Here is an 18,207-nt window from a genome sequence, read left to right as displayed (position 1 = left end):
GGCAAATGGTGAGATCCAAAGTCAAATAAGATGAGGTCCCTGCCTTTAATCTGCTCGCCCTCTACTTAAAGAAGAGCATCAGAGATACCGTCCCAAAATGCAAAATGTAAACAAGCACAGGAACATGTCTACCCTTCCTGGTAATCAGATAAACCCGGTGATGCTGAGGTCGGGTCACTCCTAGGTAGTAACACCGGCCATTACATAATCCTTTTGAAAAGACGTATGGCACGGCATAGCATTGATCATAGAAATTCCATACCCTTCTTTCTCAGCACTCTCACTCTTGCAAATTTGTACCAAGGAAATAACTCAGGACAACGGACAGAGTGTGGAGGACAGAGGTCCTTTCATCTCCTTTTCTGGAGGCTGTGTCCTCCTCAGGAAGGGGCTGGGTCTTGTTCAGCTTGTGCCTCCGTGCTGGCACACGTTAATACTCATAAAGCCCTGTTGGGTGAATATTGAACCACCGTGCAGCTCCAGTGGACAAGAGAGGGGCAGTCCCAAAGCCCTCCCCTGATCAAATTCCTGTTTTCTCTTCTAGCCACCAGAACATCAGGAGAGATGGACAAGCCACTCATCAGCAGCCACCTGGTGGACAGTGATGGCAGCCTTGCTGAGGCCCCCAGTGAGGTTCCCAAAGTGGGCATCCTGGGTAGTGGGGACTTTGCCCGCTCCCTGGCCACACGCCTGGTGGGCTCCGGCTTCAGCGTGGTGGTGGGGAGCCGCAATCCCAAACGCACGGCTGGGCTGTTCCCCTCAGCAGCACAAGTGACTTTCCAGGAGGAGGCAGTGGGGTCCCCAGAGGTCATCTTCGTGGCTATGTTCCGGGAACACTACTCCACACTATGTGGTCTCAGTGACCAGCTGGCCGGCAAGATCCTGGTGGACGTGAGCAACCCCACAGAGCAGGAGCACCTGCGGTACCATGAGTCCAATGCTGAGTACCTGGCTTCCCTCTTCCCCACCTGCACAGTGGTCAAGGCCTTCAATGTCATCTCTGCCTGGACCCTGCAGGCCGGCCCAAGGGATGGAAACAGGCAGGTAGGTGCTGGAGGAATGCCAGTCACCATAACAATAAATGTAAATGGCTAACTTCCACGGAGGGCCCTTGGTGTACCAGGGTCTTTATGTACATTATCTCAGCTCCTCTCACAGCACTGCAAAGCTCCATTTTACAGAGCAGGAAACTGAGGCTCAGAGATGTTAATGAACTTACTTACACTAGGTTCCACAGCTTGGTGAGCTGGGATTTGAACCCAGTTCATAGGAACCTGAAATCACGTTCTTTCTTCTATGGTAATTTGATTTCCAAGAAGACAAGGAGGAAAAGGTTGATGGCTTTCTTTTTACTATTTGGAGTCAAGAAGAGGAGAGATTTTGCTTTTAGGATTGGACTTAGAAAGAAGAAGGTGACACACTCATGTGCCAGGTCCTAAGGAAGCAGGCATGTCCCAAACTTTATCTCATTTATTCCAGGGGCTTCCAAAAACTGCGTGGATTTCTCAGAATAGTCAACAGCAGGTTTTTCTGAGGGTGGAAAATGGCTCCAGAAAACAGCCATTGCCGCATACTGTTGTTGGCAAGAGGAGCTCTAACCAAGACAAGGTGTTTTTTTTGTTGTTGTTGTTTTGTGGTTTTTTTTGCGGTACGCGGGCCTCTCACTGTTGTGGCCTCTCCCGTTGTGGAGCACAGACTCCGGCCGCGCAGGCCCAGCGGCCATGGCTCACAGGCCTAGCCGCTCCGCGGCTTGTGGAATCCTCCCGGACCGGGGCACAAACCCGTGTCCCCTGCATCGGCAGGCGGACTCTCAACCACTGCGCCACCAGGGAAGCCCGACAAGGTGGTTTTTAATGCCAAGAGGCAACCTGTACTTGCCTCAGGGAAGCATGCCAGGCTCCACATGTGTTTGAGAACTTCCACCAATGAGTCCAGCTCAGATGCCTTCTCTGCCCAGCTCCATGCCAGGCTGTGAGGAGACCCAGCCACCCCTGACTGGAGGGCCCTCCATGCAGCCCGCATCTTGGGACTCCTACATTTGGACAGGCAAGGAGCAGCGGGGGAGTGTAGGGTAGCAGGGCCTGGGAGGGAGCGGAGCTCGAGGCTGGCTGGGGAAGACTCGAGATCAGCCTTGGCCTTTGCCCTACCTTACGTTGTCAGGCACAGGGAACAGGAAGGGCGCTCCAAGCCGAGGGGACAACCCGCAGAGGCACAGAGGTGAGGAACAGTGTTCCCAAACCATGTTCCCAGATGGGGACAATAGTACCTACTTGCAGGCTTGTGACGAGGCTGAGGGTTCCCATGTGTAACGCCTGGCACGTGGCGGGTGCTGAGTCAGTGTTGGTAGACCACCTGACCACAGCGGTGTCAGGAAGGCCCACGGAGTGTTCAGGGATCAGAGGACACCAGCGGGCCTGCGTTGGGGCTCGTGGAGGGGAGCAGTGGGCTACGAGGCTGGGGCTGGCTTGTGGAAGGCCTTGTGTGTTGGCTGAGGGCTGTGAGGGGCCAGAGGACATGGTCACAGGGGACACTTCTGGACTGAGGGATGGAGCTGCAGCCACAGTTGCACTTTCTGGGCCACATGCAAAGCCCAGTTGCTGAACGACCCCCCAGGGCAGGCCACAGTCCTTTGAGGCACCTACTCCAAGGGCCCCCGGGGGCTGCCTAGACGGGCATTTTGCTTGTGGATGCCGATGGCAATGAACTGGGCGAGATGCTTACTGTTGGATGAGCGTTGGCCATTTTCCTTGAGTAGCGGGCATTGCTGGGCCAGAGACTAGGGGCCCACAGGGAGCTGAGGAAAGGCCCCGGGCCGGGATTCGGGGCCCCCTTGTGCTCCAGCCGTACCCTTACCTGGCAGATTGCTGGGCCTCAGTTTCCTCAGCTGCTCCGTGAGGAGCTTGGCCGAGATGCTCTCCGAGGCCCCGCTTGACCCTCCAGGGACCCCTCCTGATCCCCTCCCACCTTCCTCCCCACAGGTGCCCATCTGCAGTGACCAGCCAGAAGCCAAACGCGCCGTCTTGGAGCTGGCGCAGGCCATGGGCTTCACCCCCGTGGACATGGGGTCCCTGGCCTCGGCCCGGGAGGTGGAGGCCATGCCCCTGCGCCTCCTCCCAGGCTGGAAGGTGCCTGCTCTCCTGGCCCTGGGGCTCTTCGTCTTCTTCTACACCTACAACCTCATCCGGGATGTGCTGCAGCCCTACCTGCAGGAGGGCAAGAACAAGTTCTACCAGCTGCCTGTGTCCGTGGTCAACACAACGCTGCCCTGCGTGGCCTATGTGCTGCTGTCGCTGGTGTACCTGCCCGGCGTGGTGGCGGCGGCCCTGCAGCTGCGCCGCGGCACCAAGTACCGCCGCTTCCCCGACTGGCTGGACCACTGGCTGCAGCACCGCAAGCAGATCGGCCTGCTCAGCTTCTTCTGCGCCGCCCTGCACGCGCTGTACAGCTTCTGCCTGCCGCTGCGCCGCTCGCACCGCTACGAGCTGGTCAACCAGGCCATCAAGCAGGTACGGGGCTCGCCTGCTTCCGGCCAATCACAGCGCCGGCGGGGTGGTGGGGCGCCCGGACAGGGTCACGCCCACATCCTGCTGTCCGAGGTTTGGCGTATCAGCGAGCAGAACGTGAAACGCGCTCGGCTCCCAAGCCAGGGAGACAAAGTGCAGCTGTGAGTTACAGAGGGTACGTAGAAGGTAGTGAAGTGCTAAGGAGGAAAGTCAAGCAGCGGGGGCCGGGTGTGGGGTGCAGGATTAAAGGGTGGTGAGGGAGGCCTGGCTGGGCGGGGGACGTGTGAGCCCAGGTCGGAAGGACAGGAGGACAGGAGATGCCTGACACCTTTAAGGATCGGCAAGGAGGTGGTGGAGCCAGGGGACGGGGTGGTGGGCGGGGCCTGGGAGGCGGAAGCCACACCAGAGAGGCCTTAAAGGCTGAGGAACGGCTTGGGCCTTAGACTTGAAGCCAAGGAAAGGTTTTGACTAGAGGAGTGACGCGCCGTCTGGGGTTTTAACTGGCTCACTCTGCTGCCAGGTGGAGAACAGACAATCAAAGATCAAACGCGGGGCTTCCCTGGTGGCGCAGTGGTTGAGAGTCTGCCTGCCGATGCGGGGGACACGGGTTCGTGCCCCGGTCCGGGAGGATCCCACATGCTGCGGAGCGGTTGGGCCCGTGAGCCATGGCCACTGAGCCTGCGCGTCCAGAGCCTGTGCTCCGCAACGGGAGAAGCCACAGCAGTGAGAGGCCCGCGTACCGCAAAAAAATATATATATATGTCAAACGCACATGCTTGGAAACCAGTTAGGAGGCTGTGCAGGAACCCAGATGAGAGGCCGTGGGGGCTTGGAGTGGGCTGGGAGCAGCAGAGAGGCAAGAAGGTGTTGAAGGCATATTCTGAAGCCAGAGACACAGAACTGCTGTAATAGACATGGGATTCATGAGGTGGTGGAGGACGACTCTGGGTTTTCAGCCCGAGCGCCTGGAGGGATGGAGTTGCCATCCCCTGAGACGGGAAAGGCTGCAGGAGCATGTGTTTTTTGAGGTGGGGGGGGAAGGGCACAGTAATTATTCATTTAGGAAAGCCGTAGGGTGCTCTTTGCCAGCAGGATTCCTGGGAATGGAGGGCCTTCGGGTCAACCCAGGTGGTATCACAGGCAGCATCCCCTGGCGCCTGTACCCACAGAAATCGTCCCCCCAGATGCTTCCTCTGGGATTACAAGCTCACGGGGCCTGATTCCGAGTCCCAAGCTCAGGTCTGCAAGCAACCCTGCCTTTCTTTATTTTCCCCAACCTGCTTAATTCCACCTCTAGTCCTCAGCCTCTGGCCTGGTGCGTGAGTCCTACCCACTCTAGAACACTTAGTCACCCAATGAGACACTTCTCTTCTACCCCTGGTTCCAGCTGCAGTTTTGTTCTTGCTTGGGAAGCAGGGATCTGACTGAGTCTGGGCCCTCCCCAGGTACACCCACCATGTGGCCATCCCCTCGGAGGCCTGACCACTTCCCAGAGCAGGACCAGGAGGCAAGGCTGGGCCACTTCCTGGGAACCACAGACCTCAGCCCCTGTTCACTCTAGTTCCTGCTTGCCTGCTGGCAGCTTCTCAAATGCCCTCGTCATTCCCCACCCCCAGACACCTGGCACCATTTCGTCTGCAGGCTTGGGCTTTCATAAGAGAAAGGAGGAACCCCAGACTTCAGGCAAAGAAGCAAGACACCTGCTGGAAATGAGAGAGGAAGGGAAAAAATAATAGTCACTAACACTTAAAAAGAGCTTACTGTGTTCCAGGTACCATCTAAGAGCTTTACATACCCAGTGTGAATTCATTGAACTCTTATCCCTATAAGGCAGGTGCTGTTCTACCCTTATTCTACAGATGATAAAACTGAGGCACAGAGAGTTTAAGTAACTTGGGCAAAGTCACTTAGCCAGTCAGTGGCTGAGCTGGGATCCAGATCCAGCCAGTCTCCTCCAAATCCGTGTTCATTTTTTTTTTTTACATCTTTATTGGAGTATAATTGCTTTACAGTGGTGTGTTAGTTTCTGCTTTATAACAAAGTGAATCAGTTATACATATACATATGTTCTCATATCCCCTCCCTCTTGCGTCTCCCTCCCTCCCACCCTCCCTATCCCACCCCTCCAGGTGGTCACAAAGCACTGAGCTGATCTCCCTGTGCTATGCGGCTGCTTCCCACTAGCTATCTACCTTACGTTTGGTAGTGTATATAAGTCCATGCCTCTCTCTCGCTTCGTCCCAGCTTACCCTTCCCCCTCCCCATATCCTCAAGTCCATTCTCTAGTAGGTCTGTGTCTTTATTCCTGTCTTACCCCTAGGTTCTTCATGACATTTTTTTTTCTTAAATTCCATATATATGTGTTAGCATACGTGCCCGTACTGCTTTCTACCGGGAAAACAAGTCCAAATTAACAGTTGAATAAATGATCTCAGAACTCATTCATTCTCTGAGTTCTACTCTACCGGGCCCTGAGGCCACAGGATGAAATAAGACAGTCTCGTCCCTCACCTTAGCTGGCGTGGAGGCCTGCAGGCCAGAGCCCTAGACTCTTGTCCTCCAGCATCACTGACTGGAACAAAGATCTTGACCTTGAGCAAGTCACAACCCCTCTTTGGTCCTCAGGGCCCTGATGTAGATGGAGGTCTCACCCAGGGCTAATGTTTCTGATGCGCTTTGATATTTTCTTACTTCTAAGAAGAGTCAGCCCGCTGGGCAGGAAGCTCTGCGTGGCTCGTCGGAGAGTGGAGCGGTGTTTGCTGCCCAGGAGGTGGCAGGTGTTTCAGGCAGTGGATGGGGAAGCAGGCAATGCCCCCTCCCCACTAGAGCACGAGGCAAAACCCCTGCCCACCCTCTGACTGCCATTCTCCAAAGTCTCCGCCCTGCCAAGGCTCTCCTTGATATTACGTTAATACAGTTTTGCCATGATGCAAATACCAGGGCGCAGAGGGGCCCGTGTGAGGGAATTTTCCCTGAGTTCCAAAGCCCTTTAAGGCTGCAGCACCCCCCACCTCCGCCGTGGAGGTTGCCAGGCAACCATCACTCCCACAGGACAGGATCAGAGACAGACAGCAAGGCCTGTCAGGCAAAGGGGCTGAACCTTGTTCTGCGGAGTTCTGGCTGATGTGGCTTGTCAGGGAGGGGAGTGGAAATGGGTGGGGGGATGAACGGAGCAAGCAGCCCAGAGAGGGATGCGCAGCCAAAAGTCCATCAGTGGTGCCTCAGGAACGCACGTCAGGGTCAAACTCCGAAATCAAGGTAAAGATCAAAGAAAAGGTTTCACCCACACACCGTTTTCTCCGCCCTGTCACCCCAAATCGAGTCCAGGCTGTCAGAGAGAACTGTCTAACTCTCACCTCTGAGTCGCCTGCCCTTGAGCCCTTCAGCTTCTCACTTGCAACCTACAGGGAGAGGAAACCCCACACGTGGATGGCAGCGTTCCATCTCTTGTTGACAGACACTGTCCTGGTCGTGCTCAAGGTGGCCAGCTTGATTAGCTCTGAACATGAGAGAATCATTAGGGGAGCGGAGAGCTGGTTCACCTGTGTCCCAGTTTGCCGTCTGTGACACTGGCCGCTGGGGAGCCCTGAGAACAGCACCGTATTCAGTCAGTTGGGTGAGACTCCCACAGGCTACTGAAGGTGGCCGGGAGCCAGATGCTTATGCAGGTTCCGCATCCCACCCCTTCCCAGTGTCGCGGCTGAGTGGAAATATTAGAGGAAAAAACAAGACATTTTGCGAGCAGATGTGGTGTGTGTAATCATCCAAGCTCTGACTTGTGACATTAACTGCCTGATCTTACCAAAATGCAGAAAGGAGCGACTAATGAAGTATATTTGAAGAACAAACAACTTACAACTCGGGGATGACCCACTGAGCGGCCGTCGTTAGCGCAGGGAAGATGTGAGTTAGCCTTCTCTGGGCTCAGTTACGTGGGAGACCTCCCTGCCCCCTGCAGGGTGCCGTCTTTCTCGCTAGTGCTGACATTCATTTGGCACACAGCAAAATCACAGGATTTTAGATGTGACCTCTTCCACCTCTGTCAGTGGAGAAACGGAGGCCCAGAGATGGAGTTGCCCAGAGTCTCACAGGACTCGTGGTCAGGGTGAGAACCTGGGTCCCCAGACTCCTGGTCCTTTTGTGGCTTAAAGGCACCAGTGAGCGCCAGCCTGCCCTGCAATAGAACAGAGGCCCTCGTTTCTCTCAAATTGCAGGAAAAGTACCCAGTGGATGGCATTTTCTCAGTTTCTTTCAACGTTCTCTCATAAGCTTTTCAACCATTTTTGCTCAGACCACTAGATCCATTTTTAATATTATATCTTCTAACTGCACTTGGGTTATTTTTCTCCTGCTGAAATAGTTTCTCAAAAACCTGTATGAGTCACTCTGTTTTGCGAAGCAGAGACCTACCTACTAAAGCCTAGTCACATTTCCTAATGGAAATGCTGTTCCTTGTTGTGTGGGTAAAATTGAAGCAGCAGCGTTTCCTGGCATTTCTCAGAAAACATCTTGACTTCCAGGAACTCTGCAATGTGGTCTAGTTCGGAAGTAATGGTTCTGATAGAAGGATCTTGATAAAAGCTCTTCCTTGTGTGCACAGTACGAGTGAGCGTCGGCCAGGCTGGGGGGGAAGGTGGGGCTGAGGTGCAAGGGGTCTCTGAGCGGGGAGGGAGGGGTTAGAAACCTCTGGGCCTGCAGGAGCTCGCCCATTGGTGCGTGCCTGGGGCTCACTGGGGGATTCCAGAACTCTGTGAGGGCAGGTATCTTTGCTCTCTGCAGCCCAGGGCCTAGCACATAGTAGGTGCTTCATAAGCACCTACTGTGTGCCAGGGGCTTCATAAGTGCTCATGGGTCCGCTTGGTGAATGGATGTCGGCCTCTGTTGCCTGGCGGTGGTTGACTCAAAGCTACATTCCTCAGACAGAAATGGGGAGCTGGGTGGGAAGATGGGAGCTGGGGGCTGGTCAGGAAATGTTGAGGGGTTTGGTGTATGTGTATCTGGAATATGAGCCAGTGACAGGGGCAGCTTGGGGGACCAAGGATCCAGGGTGAGACAGGCTGGGAAGGAAGGTAGTCAGCAGAGGCAGCAGCCTGTCTGGCTGAAGGGATTCTGAGTTAAGAGAGCGCCTCCTTCCTGCTGGGGATTTGGGCACCAGAAAACCTTGTGAGATGGTCATATCTGAAGTTTCTTTATGTCTTGTCAAATTCTCTGGCTCCTTACTCTTGGCTTATGTGACTGTTCTGGTCGACTGGCCCCAGACAGATCTGTGAAAGCCGTGGGGAGGGAGGAGCCTTGTCTTCCGAGCCAGCTGCCTGGGTCCTGATCTCAGCTCTGCCATCTCCTAAGCTGTGTGTGACCATGGAAAGGTTACTTGATCTCTGTGCCTCAGTTCCCTCATCTGGAAAATGGGGACAATAGTGACCTCTGCCTCACGGGGTTGCTGTAAGGCTCAGGGGACCTGATACCTGAGAAGCGCTTAAAACAGAGCCAGACACACGTTACACAGAGTGGAAAGTGGGCACGTTGGTCGTTACTGCGTGTTTCCCGGCCTGAGTTCCTTGCTCGCCCAAATCCCAGGGCATCGACCTTGGCCACAGTGTTCATGGTTTCCTTTCCATCCACACCAGGTCTTGACCAATAAAAGTCACCTCTGGATCGAGGAGGAAGTCTGGCGGATGGAGATCTACCTGTCCCTGGGAGTGCTGGCCTTCGGCACGCTGTCCCTGCTGGCTGTCACCTCACTGCCATCCATCGCAAACTCACTCAGCTGGAGGGAGTTCAGCTTTGTTCAGGTAAAGGGGTTCTGTCCCTGCTGGTGAGCCTCGGCGTGGCCCTGGCCCTGCCTCTTCTGTACAAGCACCTTCCCACCCACGTGCCGCCTGGGCTTTCGCAATCTGTGCAACAGAACCGCTCAGTCAGGTGCCCAGGCCTCCCCAAGCCTGGCAGGCTCACCCAAGTCTCCTGATAAAGGGGCTGCCTGAGACGAGCTCATCCTTGTGACACCGAGGGATGCCAGATCTAAGCATGTGTAAAAATCAGACAGCAGAATGCTGAACCCTGGACTACACATTCTCAGTATCTATAATTCTTGGGCTTCCCAAACAAAATCCCATAATACGCAGTCACTGGACGTGTCACTGATCTGTCTGGGCAGTCAGTGAGCCCTTGGGTGAGCCGAACTGCCCAGCCAGCACCCTCAGTTGAACCCGGCCCTGTTGTTTCCTTTAACCTCTTTTTTTTTTTTTTTTTTTAAGAAGATGTTGGCAGTAGGAGCTTATTAATTAATTTATTTATTTTTGCTGTGTTGGGTCTTCGTTTCCGTGCGAGGGCTTTCTCTAGTTGCGGCAAGTGGGGGCCACTCTTCATCGCGGTGCGCGGGCCTCTCACTATCGCGGCCTCTCTTGTTGTGGAGCACAGGCTCCAGATGCGCAGGCTCAGTAGTTGTGGCTCACGGGCCCAGTTGCTCCGCGGCATGTGGGATCCTCCCAGACCAGGGCTCGAACCCGTGTCCCCTGCATTAGCAGGCAGATTCTCAACCACTGCACCACCAGGGAAGCCCTCCTTTAACCTCTTGATTCATGCAGGGTGGATGGGAGGTGAGATTAGGACCTTCAGTTTATAGGAAATAAAACAGCATTTCCCAAAGGACACCATTCGTACTAAAAAGGACATGTAGAGTCAAATAAATCTGGGAAAAGATTTGCTTCCCGCTCAGCGAGTCACAGTGCACTTTGGCACATCAAGTACTGTCTACAACAAGCAAACCTTGTTAAGCAGACTTATTTCAGTATTAGCGTCCTCCCTCCCCCCACCTCACCCCCATTTTACTTTCACTGTCTACACTCCACAGAACACACTTTGGAAGATGCTACTAGTGGCAAAGGTTCTTTATGCATTTATTCACTCAATGTTTCTTGAACACATACTGCATGCCCAGCGTCATGCTAGACCTGGGATGCAAGAGGGAACGAGACAGGTATAGCCACGTTTTAATTTTAATTTAATAAGGACCACTGGGACAGGGACATTTTTTACATTCCTTTGGCATCTCCCACTGTTCTCCATACAGAGCACGTGGTCAGCCCCCAGGTGCTGGCAGATTAACTCACCCCCTCCACTGATGGGTGCCAATACTGGGTTCTGCCATCCATATGGTATCAGGGCAGGGAACAGATATCACACCCACCCCCGATGTCAACAAAAAATCTGCCCCATATCTTCTCTGTGCAGCAAGGACACAGTACGGGATTCCAAGAGGGACACCAACAGGGCCGTGCTCTTACGTAATCCAAATTAATTATCCCCCATTGGGGATGCATGCGTACCCTAGAACAAAAGAGAGTTGTGGGGTTTTGGGGTTTTTTTTAAGTGTGTCTGTTTCTGAATCTCACTGGCTCTGCTCATCTTGGAAGGTCTCTGGAGGTGTGCTCAGGCCTGACACATGCCGGCAAAAAGGGGAAGAAAGAATTTTATTTATCTGCCACTAATCCTCACGTGTCGCACACCCAAATCTGGGATTTTCGTGTTCCTGCCTGGAGTACGCTGGGGTGCATAGTTTATCCACAACTAAAACAGACTGCAGTTTGCTCCCTTCACCGGAAAGTTGCTCCCTTAAGCAGCTGTAGATTAGAAGCCCCAGCTCCAGCTGCCAGAGAAAGCTGGGGAATTTGGTTTTGTTAGCAAAAGCTGACTGGGACTCAGCAGCTGTTCTACTTTACATACTGAAGAGACGAAATACAAGTAGGAAAGTCCTTATGCTGCTGCAAGAAGAGGGGGGTGGAAAGCCGAGAGATGGGTAGAAAGACAGGGTTTTACGTGAGGAAATCAAATGCCGACATTCTGTTCACAAATGCTCTATCTCCCTGGAGTGCTGATACAGAGGAGGAACCGGCACATCCCAGCTCTGTAACCATTAGCAGGTCACGTGCGCTCCCCGAGCCTCACTTTACACTCTTGTAAAATGGAGTTTGTTCCCTACAGATGTGTTGTGAGCCACTGTGCAAGATTACGTGTAAAAGAAAAATACAAAGCAATTTGCTGTGATTCTCGGGGCATGTAGCCACATTTCCATGATCTCTGACTAAAGCCACCCATTTCTGAGTCAGTAGGAGGCAGCAAGAGACAGGCAAGAGACTCCCACCCGGAGCCGCAGAATGGTCCGGGGCAGTGTTTGTAAACTGCAGTTGACACTTGTTGGTGGGTCATGAAATCAATTTTGTGGACCACAACAAGCTTTTTTTTTTTTTGCGGTACGCGGACCTCTCACTGCTGTGGCCTCTCCCGTTGCGGAGCACAGGCTCCGGATGCGCAGGCTCAGCGGCCATGGCTCCCAGGCCCAGCCGCTCCACGGCATGTGGGATCCTCCCGGACCAGGGCACGAACCAGTGTCCCATGCATGGGCAGGCGGACTCTCAACCACTGCACCACCAGGGAAGCCCTGGCTGTACAGGTTTTGAGGTGAGCTGCAACCTTCTCCTGTAAGGTGAGCACTGCTTTACGACAAGGAGATACGTGGACCCCATTTCCTTTCCCAGCCACGAATGACTGCAACAGGTCACCAGGGCTTAGAAAGTGGCTGTGGAGACACCGTGGTTCTCAGTGCGCCTGGCCTGACCGCTGGGTCTGTAATGATTTATTGAGCTAGAAAGCCATCAAAACAGGGTGTGGATTCCACAGACGTGACTTGTGCTTACGTGTATCCTTTTGTTCCTGAGGCTGTTTTCGAAGTTTTTAACTTGGGGTTTTGTTTGTCTGGGTGTTTTTGTTGCTGTTGTTTTGGTTTGGTTTCGGCTGTGCTAACTGCTCCTAATTAGGCCAGTTAAACATTGTCAGATCGCCAGATACCCAGGTCGGTGCAGCTCCCCTGGACAGAGGAGTCAGTGTTCGGCTCTTAGCGCCTTGGTTCTGCCCCATTGTTAGAGGAGCTTCCTGTGGCCTTGCCCACTCCAGCCACCTGCCTGAGATAATAACAGAGCCCTGTTCTGACCCCAGCTTTGTGAGCGATTGTCCAAAGCCCCTTCCCGCCACAGTAACTGAGCACCAGCAGCAGCCACCAACAACCTGGCTGTTTCTTTTTTGCTAACAAGCTTACATATAATAAAAATGGCCCCAGCTTGTTGTGGGCGTTACGAATTGCCCCGTGATGATGCCTCCCTTTCTTTTGGCTTCCTTTGACTGTTCTGGGATTTTTAAAATTGTTCCCGAGGAGAGAGGGTTTTAGGGAAACGAACTTGCTGGAATCATCCAGGCTTCCCACTGGGATTGGAAAGTCCGAAGGCCCTTTGTTACTGGCTGGCCTTTGGGGCCTCCTGCCGTCTGGAACCACCATGGGATTCTGGATGGCAAAGGGGAGAGGATATATGGGCAGGGGCAGGTCTTCATACTCTCCCAGGGCGTGTCTTGTTTGCCCAGCACAGTCCGTCACTCCCCAGATTAGGGCAGGGCACAGTGGTGAACATGGGCCAAACACTGGAGCCCCAGGGCATGTCACTGAGGGAGGTGCCAAGGCCTTTCTGGGGCCACCAGGACTCAGTTCCCAGGCCTGGGAGAGCTTCACGGTGCAGGGTGTGAGCCCTTTCAGGCCCTTGATGGGTCTTTGTCTAAGGAACAGAAGACAGAGGGACCTTGGGCAGAGGGACCTTGAAGACTTCTCAACCTGAAGTTAGAAGGGCTCAGGTGATAAGTCTCCTAAATTAGTGGTTCTTAGTCCTGTCTGCATGTCAGCATCATCTCTGAGCTTAAAAAAGCTACCATGCCTGAGCTCCACCCCTATCCAATTTAATCTGATTTTCTGGGACCAGTGCCTGGGCATTAAGATTTTCCCCATGCTCCCCAGATGATTTTACCATGTAGCCAGATTTGAAAACCACGCCTCAGGCCGCTAAACTCTCAGGGGTAAAAAGGCAGGTCCCAGCCATCTCAGCAAAGCCCAGTGAATTCGCCTGAGTAAGGGGAGCAACAGTTGGGGACTTGGAAGCTGGTTGGGGAATAACAAGGTGGTTTTCAGGCTAGGTCAAGATTTATTCCTGACGGTCAGTGCTGGGGCCTTTCCTCCCCCCAATTTTTTTTTTATTGTGGTAAAGTAACATAACAAAATTTATCACCTTAACCGTTTTGAAGTGTGCAGTTCAGTAATATTAAGTATATTTACTTTGGACCATTTCCATTTGCTGTGCAATCATCACCACCATCTCTCTCCAGAGCTCTTTTCATCTTGCAGAACTGAAACTCAGTCTCCGTTAAACATTAACTCCCCATTCCTCTCTTCTCCCAGCCTCTGGCAATTACCATTCTACATTCTGGCCCAGTGATTTTTACTACCTCATACAGGCACCTTATATAAGTGGAATTATCCAGTACTTGTCTTTCTGTGACTGGCTTATTTCACTTAGCGTCATGTCCTCAAGGTTCATCCATATTGTAGCCTGTGACAGAAGTTTATTCTTATTTAAGGCTGAATAGTATTCCATTGTATAGAGATACTACATTTTGCTTATCTGTCTGTCAGTGGACACTGGGGCTGCTTCTATATTTGACCTAATATGAATACTGCTGCTGTGAACATGGGTGTATAAATAACTCTTCAAGACCCTGCTTTCAGTTATTTTGGGTGTATACCAGAAGTGGAATTGCTGGAGCACATGGTGATTGTATTTTTAATTCACTGAGGATCCTCCATACCATTTTCCATAGTAGCTGCACCCTTCTACATCCCCACTAGCAGTGCATAAGGGTTTTAATTTCACCACCTCTGCGCCAACACTTGTTTTCTTGTTTTCTTAATAGTAGCCATCCTAATGGGTGTGAAGTGATTTTGATTTGCATTTCTCTGATGATGAGCGATGTTGAGCATCTCTTCATGTGTTTATTGGCCATTCAGATATCTTCTTTGGAGAAATTTCTATTCAAGTCCTTTGCCTATTTTTGAATTGGGTTGTTTGTTTTTGTTGTTGTTGAGTTTAAGAGTTCTCTATATAGTCTGGATATTAATCCCAAATATTTTCTCAATGCTGGGGACTTTTTTAACCCTAACCCCAGTCTTCATTATCAATAGATCAGAACTTAGAAAAAGTTGGTGTGGTTCAGAAGTTGCTACGAGATTTGGAAGCTTGATAGACACATCTGGAGGTGACAAGGATTTGGTTACACGTGACTCACAGTCAAAGAGGCTTCCATTTGGGGGCTGACCGTTTGCACAGGACACGGGAAGTAGCTGTGGGTAGTAGCATAGAGCCAACCATGGCCTTTCCCAACAGGCTGTGCTGAGCCAGGAAGTTGTTAAGGATGTAAGAAAAAGATCCTTAAGTGGTCACAAAGCCAAAGGGAACCAGAGATGGCTAGGAAGGATAGAGACTGGGGATCATTTGGCAGCTAGTATTTTGTTTAGAGTCAAAACTGTTATACTGTGAACCTGTCTATGAACTTGTATGTATAGCCATTACTATTTTTAGTAAAAGCATTACAAACAACTCTTCTGAACCATGTTCTTCCACTTACTGAGGTTCACCACCCTGGTGTTTATACTGGAGAAGGTGGAAGCAGCAAAGCGCCCTCCATGCTAGGGAGCAACGAGAATGAGGCACGGCAGCAGAATCAGACCCACTGAGAGCCGTGTCTGGGGGGAGTGCAAACAAGACAGTGTCCCTCAGCCAAGCCCCTGGATTGATGCTGACAAGCTGGGCTGGAAGGAAATCCAGGAGGCCTGATTACAGTTTCTCTGTGGAAAGCTCAAAACCCACCCGTAAAGAGCACCCTGAGGTATCGTCATGCTGCCTGCCACATTTCAGTTAAAGCCTTGCAGTGTCTCGTTGGAGAAAATGCAAATGTGTCCATTGCTTGATGGGTCACTGCCGTCTTCATTCCGTGTGTAATAAACACAGGTCTCTCCCGCCCGGAATCTCTTGGTGCCCTGTGCCCCTCCTCCCGACCCTCCACGATGTCCTAACCCTGGCTGCCCTCAGCTCTGAACCACTGCCTGCCAGGTCTGGGGGCTGGAGAATGCTGCAGCTACACAGCACTTTCCCTACAATTCTGACTTTACTTTTGTCATCACTTCCTTCTCACTGAGGCTAATTAAGCAACTTGCCGAGGGTCACAGTGTCAGTGGAGACTAGCACCAGCAGTGGAATCCGGAAGGCATCATTTGCAGTTTGCAAGAAACCCTACGTGCAAAAGATTCCCAGAGGCTACAGTTACAGATCATCACTTCCTGGCTATGTTCACATCACTCTTCCCATAGAAAGTCATGATTGTCTAGCACTTGGGGTGACGAGGAGGTGCTCATGGCTGGAAGTGACCCACAGAAGCCCACACCTGGCTCAAGGGGCAAGATGCTCTGCTGCACGACGGCTTGGACCATTTCCATTTGGATCTGGGACGGTCTTGATCTCCCCAGCATCACTAATCTCCTTCTGGGCAGGAGAGTAATCCTGGCGGGGTTTGTACCTGGGGCGTTCATAGCACAGAGCATGGGCAGGAGGTGAGGGACCAGCACCCACAGAAAGCATCCATGTGATGCTGCGGGCTTTATATACAGTGTCAGGACAACTAGCCTGCAAGCCCTTGTGAGTCACCTTCACTATTGGTGCCAAATCCATGTGCCAAGTAAATTTTTCCTTTGTGTTTATCTTTAAACCAACTTAAGATCCACTCACTTTTTACCTGGCTGTATCTTATGCCAAATATTATCTGTGAAATTATGATTTTGATATGCTAGCAGACACATTACTCTGTACACATGAAAAGATACACAAAACTAGTGATATGTTTTTAAACTTCTTTAAATTTAATTCCATCTTGAGTCCTTTTGCAGCCACCAGAGGTATGAATAATACAGTTTGGGGAAAAGCATTGGGTTTTTTTGGTTTTGTTTTTTCATAAATTTATTTATTTATTTTTGGCTGCGTTGGGTCTTTGTTGCTGCGCGGGGCTTTCTCTAGTTGCGGCGAGCGGGGGCTACTCTTCGTTGCAGTGCGTGGGCTTCTCATTGCGGTGGCTTCTCTTGTTGAGGAGCGCAGGCTCAGTAGTTGTGGCTCGTGGGGCTCAGTTGTTGTGGCAGGCTCAGTAGTTGTGGCACACGGGCTCAGTTGCTCCGTGGCATGTGGGATCCTCCCGGACTAGGGCTCGAACCCGTGTTCCCTGCATTGGCAGGCGGATTCTGCACCACCAGGGAAGTCCCCAAGCACTGTTATTTTATAGAATCCTTATGAATCAATGAATCCTTATATACTTTGACGTATGAGCATTGTTCTCTTGGGGAAACTGAGGCTCAGAGAGTTTAGATGGTAATAAGATCACACAGAGAGTGAGTGACGGGGCTGGGATTTGAACCCAGAGCCCTACTAAGGCCGCCCTCCCTCCTTCCACTCTGCCAAGTAAGCAGACAAGCCATTGGTAGGATCGCCGTGTCCATCCTCACCCTGACCCTCATTCTAGCCTTCTTTTCTCTGGCAGTCCACGCTGGGCTTTGTGGGCCTGGTGCTGAGCACCCTGCACACGCTCACCTACGGCTGGACCCGCGCCTTCGAGGAGAGTCGCTACAAGTTCTACCTGCCCCCCACCTTCACACTCACCCTGCTGGTGCCCTGTGCTGTCATCCTGGCCAAAGGCCTGTTGCTCCTGCCCTGCTTCCGCCGCAGACTCTCCAAGATCCGGAGGGGCTGGGAGAAGGACAGCGTCAAGTTCACGCTGCCTGTGGACCGCGCCCTGGCCCAGAAGACAAGCCATGTGTGAGGTGCCTGCACCCAGCTCCGGAAGCCAGACACAGGCAGGACAGTGCCCAGAGTCTCTCAGGACTGCTCGCCTTGATCATGCAGGACAACAGAATTACACACAGATTGGTGGGTTGAGGTCTGAATTCCTGGGACGTGTGTGGTAATGTTCAGAATGACACACCTGTGTGTGATATGTATGTCCCTATGTATTTCATATATATAACAGGATTTGCAATTATACTTACTTAGCTAAAAAGTTGAGTCCCTGAGATTTCAACCTGTAGATTTAAAAGCAATCGTCAGATGTTAGGAGAACAGCAGCTCACACTATTATGACAGTTACAGAGAGATGCACAGACTTTTTGCACAGAAAAGGCAGGGCCAGGCTTGCACTCTGGTGGATTCCATCCACTTGTGCACCTCTCCGCCTGCCCTTTTGCTACTTTCCCAAGGCTTTTGCAGAACTGGGGTTCTAAGGTGGCAGGACAGACAGGAGCTCTGCCTGGAGCCCAATTTGGGTGCACAGGGCTGACGAGTCACCAGTGAGCAGGGGGTGCAGCTCCTTCTTTGGCTGCAGCAGGAGGCCAGGCGGGATTGAGGGCACTGTGGGGGGAGCCTGTGTCTGTCCTGGGTGCCACCTGAAGGCCCCTCCTTTGCCAGGTTGGGGGGTGGGAAGGGGGAGGGATTGGAGCTGAGCCTGCTCCCCCTAATTCTCCCGGAGCCGGGAGATCTTTTCCTGAAAGTCAGAAGTCACCACGGCAGCTGCAAATTGATCCTCCTGTGGGAGTGATGAAGTCACCTCCTTGCCAGAACCACTAATGAACCCTGTCTTGAGAACAAGTGTAATTTCTTTCCTCCCTTTAAGTTGGTGATGACCGTTCTTTAAACCGCTGTGCCTTCTCACCTTGTAAATCATGAGTTTGAATGTCTCCCAGGAAGGCCTCGAGCAGACCCTTTAAAAGTTGGTTCAGGGGGAGGGGAAAACAAGACCC

General features: G+C 52.3%; 1 protein-coding gene across 1 annotated transcript in view; it reads left to right on the top strand.

Moving 5' to 3' along the window:
- The window catches only part of STEAP3 (STEAP3 metalloreductase), a gene marked incomplete at its 3' end in the record, with an annotated part of 46,747 nt that extends 29,513 nt beyond the window's left edge, over nucleotides 1-17,234 (top strand). The window contains exons 2-5 of the mRNA XM_079709651.1: nucleotides 545-1,044; nucleotides 2,979-3,506; nucleotides 9,131-9,295; nucleotides 16,956-17,234. Of these exons, the coding sequence (XP_079565777.1) occupies nucleotides 545-1,044; nucleotides 2,979-3,506; nucleotides 9,131-9,295; nucleotides 16,956-17,234 (1,472 nt within the window). The remainder of the gene's footprint in view (nucleotides 1-544; nucleotides 1,045-2,978; nucleotides 3,507-9,130; nucleotides 9,296-16,955) is intronic.
- Nucleotides 17,235-18,207: the final 973 nt, after the last annotated feature.

Source organism: Hyperoodon ampullatus (genome assembly GCF_949752795.1).
Source record: "Hyperoodon ampullatus genome assembly, chromosome: 8".
Taxonomy (NCBI): Eukaryota; Metazoa; Chordata; class Mammalia; order Artiodactyla; family Ziphiidae; genus Hyperoodon; species Hyperoodon ampullatus.
This window is presented reverse-complemented; position numbering and strand designations above follow the sequence as displayed.